Here is a 9,895-nt window from a genome sequence, read left to right as displayed (position 1 = left end):
GAACTTTGAGAATAACTTTACGAACTTTACGAACGCCAACTGAGCCGTCCTGTAATCACTGCAATCAGACAAAAAAGGGCTGGAATTTTCTCGGCACCGACTTCAGCAGCTTTTTATTTTTCTCCTAAAAGAAAGTACCTTGAATCCACAAAAGACTCTTTTCGGCTTTTAATAGGTTCCTTTTGACTATTCATTTGATATTTCAAAACTGAGACAACCATAAAATAAATAGAAAGGCTCTTCTTTCACAAAGTTTTTTTTCATCAACATAAACTTTACGTTAACTTAAGTTCTATTTGATTTTTATCTACTAAACAATTGGGAAGGAAAACAATGCTATTTGTGAACATAATATCAATTGTAACAACATAAAACAAAAGGAAATTAAGAAACAATAGAGTTGGATGGTTTGCGGTAAGTGCGAGTGCTCGTTCTGCTTGCTCCTGCTAAAAATTGGGTCACCATAAGGTCAGTTATTGAAGGAGATACAATTGTTCTGCCGGAAGGAAATGGAAATCGTGAAGCAATAGATTTAGTAAACGATTTGGCCCAACATTTTTTGGAAGTAGGTGAGGAGGTGAAGTCGTCCATACGAAACAATGCCAGTGATGGAATTTTCGAGCAAAACCTACCCCCACCAAGTGATACCAGTCTTTGGCTTCGGTCAAATTCTATGCATGAGGTGAATGAAAAAACTAATGACATGCGAAATAGAGACACGGAAGCAAATTTCTTATCATTAAATGTAACAAGCATTAAAAATCCTTAGAGAGTGCCTTCAATTCGTATTTCACCACACTCCCTAAAGTTTTCATTCCACCCCAGAGTCGAGTAAGTTGTGTTCCCTTAACAAAAAAGCATTTTTCTTTCCTTTCGCCATGCAGTGGTATTGGGATTTCTAGTATAATTTCTAAGCTTCTAAGCAGCCGTTCTGTTGATAGTTTTGGTTTGAGTAATTATGTCCTTAAATAAGTTGGTCAGTTTGTTTCTAACCCCATGTAACACATAATTAACGTCTCTCTATCTCCTGGTCTTTGTACTCCTTTCACCATTGTATAAGAAAGGTGATGAATCTCTAATTTCAAACTATAGATATACTTCTCTTCCTCCCGTCTTTGAGGTTGTTGAAAAAGTAGTGTATCGTAGACTCTCTTCATTTGTATTTGCTACTAGTACGACTGCAGGAAATTCTCTCATAACTAACCAACAGAATGGTTTTCGTCCCACTTTCCCTACGTTGTATGCACTTTCAGATGCAAAAGAGTTTATGTGTGTTAATCTGGACAAGGTCTTTTGTGATTTGGGTCTATTTCTTGACATTGTTATGATCGACGACTCTGTTTTATTTTGTCTAAACTATCTTTATTTGGAGGGCATGGAGTCTCACTAGAATGGTTAAGGCCCTATCTGTCAGGGAGATCTCATTATGTTTCGGTTAATGGTACTTCCTCCTATATTTTACCTATATTGAAAGGTGTCCCAACAGGGCTCTGTGCTTGGACCACTTTTGTTTTTAATTTACGTTAATGATCTTGTGAGAGGTCTTCATCCCCTTGTTCACCATGTTCTTTTTGCTGATGACAGTAATTTTTTCATTACTGCAGTGGACCTGCTATCTGCCACTTCCATAGCTCCAGGTGTTCTTGATAAAAGTAAAGGATTGGTGCTGGTCGAATGGTATGGCTCTTAAAAACCGGAACAGTTCCATTGTCAATTTCAGGACCTCGTACCGTATGAGACACGCACAGGATCTAATCGCCCTGACTTATGGGAGCAATATTATTCAACAAGCTACTATGGTGAAATTTCTTGGCGTGTATCTTGGCTGTTTTATTTTTTTTAAACCACATATAACTCACACCCATTCCCTCTTCCTCCGCCAGTCTTCAATGTTGCACCGAATTAACTCATTTCTTCTATCAAATATTATGCTTGCTCTTTATTATGCTTTTATTTTTCCTTACCTTTCTTACTGCTGCTCTTTCTGGTTAAGTAGTAATAAACCTCTTCTCTGCTCACTTCAAAGAACCCAAAATAGGCCAGTGAAGGCTACTTTTCTTGTCCCTCGGCTTTACCTTCCTCTGATCTTTACAGTGATACAGGAAGAGACCCTTGGGAAATTATTGTGGGTAAAGGTAATCTTGATTTAGCGCATTCTCCTTTTTTAGGTACACTTTCACCACCTCTGCAGAAATTTTTTTCGCGAACAGACTCGGGTAGATACTCTTTTTTTTACTAAGTTCTTCTCGCAGATTTATTTTACCCAAACGATCATCTTCAGCAGCCCAGAGGTCTCCTGTTAATCAATCAATTCTGTTATGGAAATCCATCCCTCTGGATGTCTCTTTATGTCTTTCTACAAAGGCAGTTTTTCGCCGGATCTTTCAAATTTATTAATTTTTCTTTCTCCTTTCTTTATTTTCCCTGTTTTCTTTTCCTTTTATTTCTACTTTCTGGAATTTTTTCCCAACTGATATATCTCTCTCCTATTCTTTGTAATGTTATTTTCAGGAGCCTTCCTAACCTTTAAAATACTTGTCTATTTGTCTTTTTCTGTTTGTTTTAGTTTTTTGTCTCATGTTCTAATGTCGACTTGGTCTTTCCTGTTTCACTACTTCCTCGGTTTCTATTGATTGCTATTTTTATTATTAGCAACTTTTTTTTAAGTATGATAGTGTTTATTCTCCTTCATCTTTATTTAATATGTATTGTTTCGTTTAAGGTATTACTTATGGTTCTTTTAGTGCTTTATTATTGTGTTGTATGGCCCATAACAAGTAAAGCATCTTGGGCTGAATCACTTTTTTACGTTTGTAATAGTGTTTTAGAATTAACGAAATGGTTGATTAGCCTGTGACTCTTCCAGATGTTGTGCCATCAATAAACGATTGTCCCAAAGAATGAGAATTCCTTTAACATTTTAAGAAAGTCAGAGTTGTATCTTTGCATAAAGATGGTGACCGAAATGATCTCACCAACTACAGACCGATCTCATTCCTGCCAATTTTATCGCGAGTTTTTGCAAAGATAAAATATTTCCGAATAAATGAATTTCTGGAAAAAACAACTTTTTTCTACAAGAACCAATTTAGATTTAGGAAAGCTTTTTCAAATAGTATGCTATACAGTCTCTGACAATTACAATAAATGACGCGTTTGATGATGCGCTTGAATTTGCAACTATTTTTTTGTATATTCTTAAGGCATTTAATACCGTAGACCATAAAATCCTGTTGAAGAAACTGGAAAATTCTGGAATAAAAGAAAACGCCCTGAAGATTCTTGCTTCATTTTTTAGATGATCACTATATGTACGAGTGAACGAGCCTGAGTTGGGAGATTTTCCAATAAACTGTGGAGTGCCCCAAGGCTCCCCCTTGCTGTTCACGATTTATATAAATGACTTAAAATCAAGAAAATCTCTTGTTCTTTTTGTCGACGTCATCAAACATTCAGTTATGGCACTTACTGAAAGTCAATAATTGTCCTTAATCAAGGAGGATATGATCTGGAAAGAGAGATAGATGAAAACTAACAAGCTCAAAATTAATTAGAAGTCTGCGTTTATGTGTTTTGGAGATCGGCAAACTATTACCTGTGGCTGAAAGAACTTGATATTGGTGAATCGGTCATATCACGAAGAAAAATTGTGAAATATTTATGTGTTCTGATTGATGAAATAATATGTTTTTAAGAACACATTCAGTGCATATCGTCGAAGATTGCAAGAAACCTAGGATTGTTAAGAAAACTGAAATAACAGTTTCCTAAAAAGGGTTGAGGCTGCTTCATTTTCACTAATCCATTCATATTTATTGTATTGTTGTTCGATATGGTCTAATATATTTTCAACTTATCTTAAGCAGTTGCAGTCATTATAAAACAAAGCGATGAAAGCCGATTGCGAGCCGAACTTCTGCAAGATCCATCTATTCTCGCGTCCGAATACTGCCGTTCTCTGGATTACGTAGATTTTGTTTATGTATGATATTATTAAACATATTGCTCCGCTTTGCTTTCGGAATACATTTTTTACTGCTTCGGACCTTCACAGTTATGGAACTAGACAGGTAAGCCAGTATAGAAGACCACTGAAGGTGTCGACAAAGTCGTCATTTCTCAGTCACCATGCTATTCCAGCACTGTGTAATGAGTTGACTTCTTTGTTGAAAAATGCGTTAGATAGGACTGATTTCCGTTGCCAGTTGAGACGTCATTGCCTGTATGACTTTGAGTTTTCATTTCATTTTTATTTATTTCTCTCTTGAGCAGAATTATAATATTGTGTTGGTATGTTGGTAAATGCAAGGTTTGGTAACCTGATGCATATGTGGAACGCAGAGTATTCTAGGAGTAGCCATATAAGCCCAGAATACTAGGCTTTGTGCTTTTTATGTATATATTAGCTATGTAAGAAAGATCTCCATTATTATTACGCCCATTTATATGAATCATTTTGATGGATTTTGTCCTAAGGAGAACTGCAAATGCAATGGGATGACATAATCAAATGGGTAAGTAAAGCTCTCCTACACTTAGATTATGGTGATGATTCAAGAATCTTAGATGAAAATATTAGCAAAATAAAAGAAATTTTTGAAGTTTTCAGGGTCTAAGAAGAGGTTTGAACATCATTGTCAAGAAGAGTAGGTCAATAATATTAGGATAAAGCGAAGTTGAAGAGGAAATGTTGGGTATCAAGAAGATCAATCCAGTAGATTGCCAAAGATTGAGAGAGAATGTCGCAAGAAAATATTCAAGGGAAATATAAACTTCTTGGGAGGGTATAAAAAGGAAGGCTTTGATCAGACTGGGACGGAGGAGGAGCGTGTGTAGCTGTGTTGGCCTCAGGCAGCTTGGTTATGCAGTGAGTTATTAGTAATAAATAATTATACACATAATACTTTGTTAATTTTTTAACTAATATTCAAAACCTAATACTTTGTTAATTTTTTAAATAATATTAAATGATCTTAATTTTGTTTTTTCTTAGGTGCCACAATATTCTGACGAAAATGGTGAGTCGCAGCGAACATAGGTATTGGAAGCAAAGAGCTGCACATAACGGACTTCTGGCTCTTTTCAAATTATACTTCTGCGTCGTATACTACAGCCCGTAATTCTGAAAACTTCTTTTTACCAGGCAAATTCGGAGGACTAAATGTTTAGGATGCAAATATTTTTTTTTTTTTTTTGGGGGGGGGGGGGGGTAAAAATTGAAAATGAGGTAAATTGTGAAATATCTTCCAATTATAAAATGCCTTTTAAGCAGTCAACGTGTATCCATAGCAAGGTCCACATCTTATGAGAAGTCCAGCAGCTCATACTAAGATGTTGTGCAAAGATTTAATGAGAGTATGGAAAAAAGAGCAAGTTCTTGAGCCCAATTTTTTTTTCACTTGTTTTGTGTATGTCACAATGGCCCAATTGGGCTTTTCGTGTGAATAAATCTATCTATCTATCTATTATTAAATTTTTTATTCAATAGAAGGGGGCTTGAAAAGCATAAAATCTAATAATTCATGATTATTAACTAAACTTAAGAATTAAACTTGTAGCACAAATTTTTACACTAAAATAATATTGCATTAGGTTCCTTTGAGGCTCAAAAAGCAGGACGACGCTGAGGCCTCCAAGTCGTGCGGCTGATCCATTTTGGGCTAAACTCTGAACGAGTTTAGTCTTTTATTGAGCATATTAGTTTAAAACACAAAATTCGGTAATAAAGACACTTAAAAGAACCTGGAATTTCAGAGAACTTTCAATGTTTTTATTAGAATTTCAGGTAAGCTAATTAAGACGGTAAATTCTAGGACCGTGCCTAGTTTTTTTATTCAAAATTATCGAGGGGGAGCAGGATAACTACGGAAAAAGCAGTACTTATGAATTGTTTAGCCAATAATTACCTAAAAATTGTTTATCTATTTGTGCATTTTCAAATGGGGAGGAGAAGGAAGGAGGTGGAAATGGGGAGGGGAGGAGGACGGAAGGTAAGAAGTATTCACACCCTTCCTGGGTACTACTTGAAAAAAAGACAAATCACGTCGTGACACCCACTAGATCTTAAGAAAATTTAAAATACATTTTTATTCTAAAACATGAAGATAAATTATTACAAAGACAATTTAAAAAAAGTATTACTGCGACTTATAATACAGTTTCAAAATATAAAACACGGAATACCTACTAATTCTAGCAGTTATAAGGGAAAAAAAAACAATACTTTAGAAGCTCTCTTGGAAAAAAAAACCTAAAAAACTTCCAAAACAAAAAGATTTTTTCGTAAAATGAGGCTAGAAGAGGCTGTGTAGAAGAGGCCAAGTTGTATAAGTCAAATAAAAGATTACCAGATATAATTTTCAAAAATTAACTTGGCAATACATAAAAATCATAGTTTAGCATATGAGGTCTTTCTCTTCCCTATATGGAGAAGATAGCTATTCCCAAAGCTCAAACCTTTTCTAAATTTTTCACTTGTTTTTTGAAAAGAAAACCCTATTTTGATCTTTTTTTCTGTAAATGATTTATGAATAGAAATAAAAACAGTGCTATTTTATTTTAGAATCACTAATGAAACAGAAAAATAAATAAGCTAAAATTTAATACTCATTTTTAAGCTAAACCCCTAAAAAGTTTATGCCAATTATTTTTGAATTGCCATAAATGACATAAGATAGAATGTGAAATAAAAATGGGACTAAGAAATGAGTGAAATGAAACAAATAGTGCAGATGAAGTAGACGAGAATATTCTATAAGAACTAAAAGATTACCAGAAATAATAAAATTTTCAAATATGAAAGAAAATGACCGAAAATGAAATAAAATTCATTACATAATACAAAATATTTTGCTCAACAGTAAGTAATTAGTACAATAATAAAAGATTGAATGACGAAATATGGAAAGTGAAAAAAAATTGAATGAAATTATATACAATGAAATACAGAATACGGAATAAAGTAAAGAATATGAAAAAAAAAAAACAGAAACGAAAAACAATACAATCAGTCGCATCGGCGCGTCAAGGGTTGGTTGTTTACATTGGTTAAATTAAAACCATATGTTTGTCAAGATCAGCTGAACGGCAAAAGAAAATCCTTTCACGATGTTAAAATGAACCAAGATCTGGGTCAATATGCAGAGGCAATCGAGAATTTTTAATTAAAAATTAATTATTAACTTGACTTTTTGATTAAAATTAATTGTTGGCAACCTTTAAATAAAAAATTTATTAAGAATAATAATTATTATGTAATAAACATTGCTAGTTATAATGTAAATTAAATTAACAATAGATAGATTAACTATTTATTATATTCTATTTTTATATTCTATTATAAGCGCAGAATTTTTATGTGTTTTTGTATTTAAATTTTATGCAAATAAAATTTTTAAACAAGCCTATGGAATAGTTCTAGTTGGAAAAATAGCAAGATCATATGTTTTTGGGGGGTGAATGGGCTGTAAAAAAAAACAAAGAAACTTCCGCGGTTGAGGATGAGTTTAAAATGATTTTTTTTCGTCAGTTTTTGCACTTATTGTTTAGTAAAATAATATATATATATATATATATATATATATATATATATATATATATATATATATATATATATATATATATATATATATATATATATATATATATATATATATCACAACACACTGTGTAAATATATGCGTTTTTGCGTCAAAAGGAAGAAACTGTTTACATCATTCATAAAAGAGGAAGAAAACACGTTTTATTAGAGAATCTAGCCTTCTATATCTCGCCTTTTCATCACCATCATCAGGAGTGGAAAAATAATTGCAATAAATTTTATTACTTAAGCAAGCAATGATTTGCTTGCTTAAGTGTACATATATATATATATATATATATATATATATATATATATATATATATATATATATATATATATATATGTATATATATATATATATATATATATATTTATATATACAATAAACCGAACTTACTTATTTGAAAAAAGGAAATAAAACACAACAGTCTCTTCTTGAGATGTTTCATGAGACATAACTTGGGGCACATACCCCTCTCCTCCCTTGATAGCTCTACAGGTACTTATTCATACCATGAAATTATATGCCTGAGATAATTTGCCTTATTTCCGATAAAAGGGTGGAAACACTTCTAAAAAGTCAAAGATTCTTAATAAAAATCGCACGGTCATATTCAGAAAAAAACTACTGTAGAGATTTCAAGCTCATATCTGCAAAAATGTGGAATTTTGTATTTTTGTCAAAAGAAAGATCACGGGCCATTTGTTCTGGCAAAAGAAATCCACACTTTTAAAGATACGAGCTTGAAACCTCTGAAGTAGGGTTCTTTGATACACTCAATATGATCCTGGGATTTTCATTAAGATTCCATTGCTTTCTGAGAGTATTTCCTCTCTTTGTCGAAAGTCAGGCTAACTCTCTTGGGGTATGTTTCATGGATAGAATAAGTGCCTGTAGGGCGAGCATGGGGAGGCACATGTCCGATATTGTGTTTAACCTATAATTTTAACATCTTTTTAAGAGACTGGCGTGTTTGATTTGTTTCTTTCAAATAAATATATTCGACTTTTAGTAGACTGAAATTCCGAGTTCTTTTTTGGAAATCCTGTTTATATATATATGCACTCTAAATAGATACATGGCCAGTATGGTAACAAAACGTATCTGTATTTGTTCTGATGTTTCATACTAATTATTTATAAATTTAGATTTATCTAATTATATAGTCATTAAATAATTTTATAAATACTTACAGAATTTTATCATTACAAAATTTACATAACTGGTGATGATAGTGAAGAAAAGGGGGATTGCTTGGAATTAGTCCCATGACAGTCATAAACTGGAATATGGCCGATCAAGGTTCATTCTCACGTTTTCTTACAATGTCAAACGCGTTTTGTCTGTAATTACTATCTATTGAACATGGATCAACACAGACACCATCTATCACAGATCCATATCTATTGGATCAACGACACAGACATCGCTGCGCTAGCGACGTCTTCCGCAAACATAAACATTTTGTGTCAATACTCTACAACCAAAAGATTAGTAAAAAAAGCAACTCATAACAGCTTCATTTCTTCTGTTGCAAGGTCCAGCAAAGCATTAAACGGCACATCCAAGCAAGAACGCCAAAACCGGTTCTGCCGCCTCCCATAGATATCGGCTGGAAAACAAGGGGATCCAATACCATGAAAAATCCTAGCCACAGCTCTTGGAGTAAAATCAGCGTCAGGATAGGCAGCTACAAGGTGTCGGATATCATTTCTTATTGAATTTTTATGAACATCTGGTAGACAATTGTCCTGAAATAAGAAATAACTTTTCTACATTATGACAATTAAATTCATCTACTAGTAACTAGGGAGGAAGGCACCTGAAACTAACAAAGCAAAGAAGGGAATAAAATTTTAAAGGATTTCGAACGCGTTAAAAGGGAAATTAGGAAGACGAATACACCAAAACTGGCAGTATATAACATATAACAATACAGCATACAACGCCGCATATAACAAAATCATTATTCAAAACTTTGAACAAACTTGAAAAATAAAGTTTAATATGCAGTATTTCAACAATGTTGAAGTGATTGGCTAACTGAATTTCCACTGGGCAAATTTTTGGCACTAATCACTGTTTTATAGCACAAAATGGCCAACAACGGCACTTTGTTAAGGCAAAATCAAGTGTACTACTTAAAGGCAGTGGCCTCAAATGGGGAAGGACATCGACCCCCAAGATTCCCCCCCCACATTTTAGATGCGTTATTTTAATGTATAATTTTTACTGAAAAACGACTTTCTGGTACATTAATGGTTACCCCCACGAGATTTTGGAGATTACATTTTAGAAGCACCCCCTATTTC

At 33.4% G+C, this 9,895-nt stretch overlaps 1 protein-coding gene across 1 annotated transcript in view; it reads right to left on the bottom strand.

Moving 5' to 3' along the window:
* Positions 1 to 6,072: 6,072 nt before the first annotated feature.
* LOC136038589 (ATP-dependent DNA helicase Q4-like) overlaps positions 6,073 to 9,895 on the bottom strand; it is a 102,885-nt gene continuing 99,062 nt past the window's right edge. Inside the window, exon 15 of the mRNA XM_065721784.1 lies at positions 6,073 to 9,334. Within this exon, the coding sequence (XP_065577856.1) occupies positions 9,092 to 9,334 (243 nt within the window). The 3' untranslated portion in view covers positions 6,073 to 9,091. The remainder of the gene's footprint in view (positions 9,335 to 9,895) is intronic.

Source organism: Artemia franciscana, chromosome 18, assembly GCF_032884065.1.
Source record: "Artemia franciscana chromosome 18, ASM3288406v1, whole genome shotgun sequence".
Classification (NCBI taxonomy): Eukaryota; Metazoa; Arthropoda; class Branchiopoda; order Anostraca; family Artemiidae; genus Artemia; species Artemia franciscana.
The sequence above is the reverse complement of the archived record's forward strand: the minus strand, read 5'-3'. Positions and strand labels throughout refer to the sequence as shown.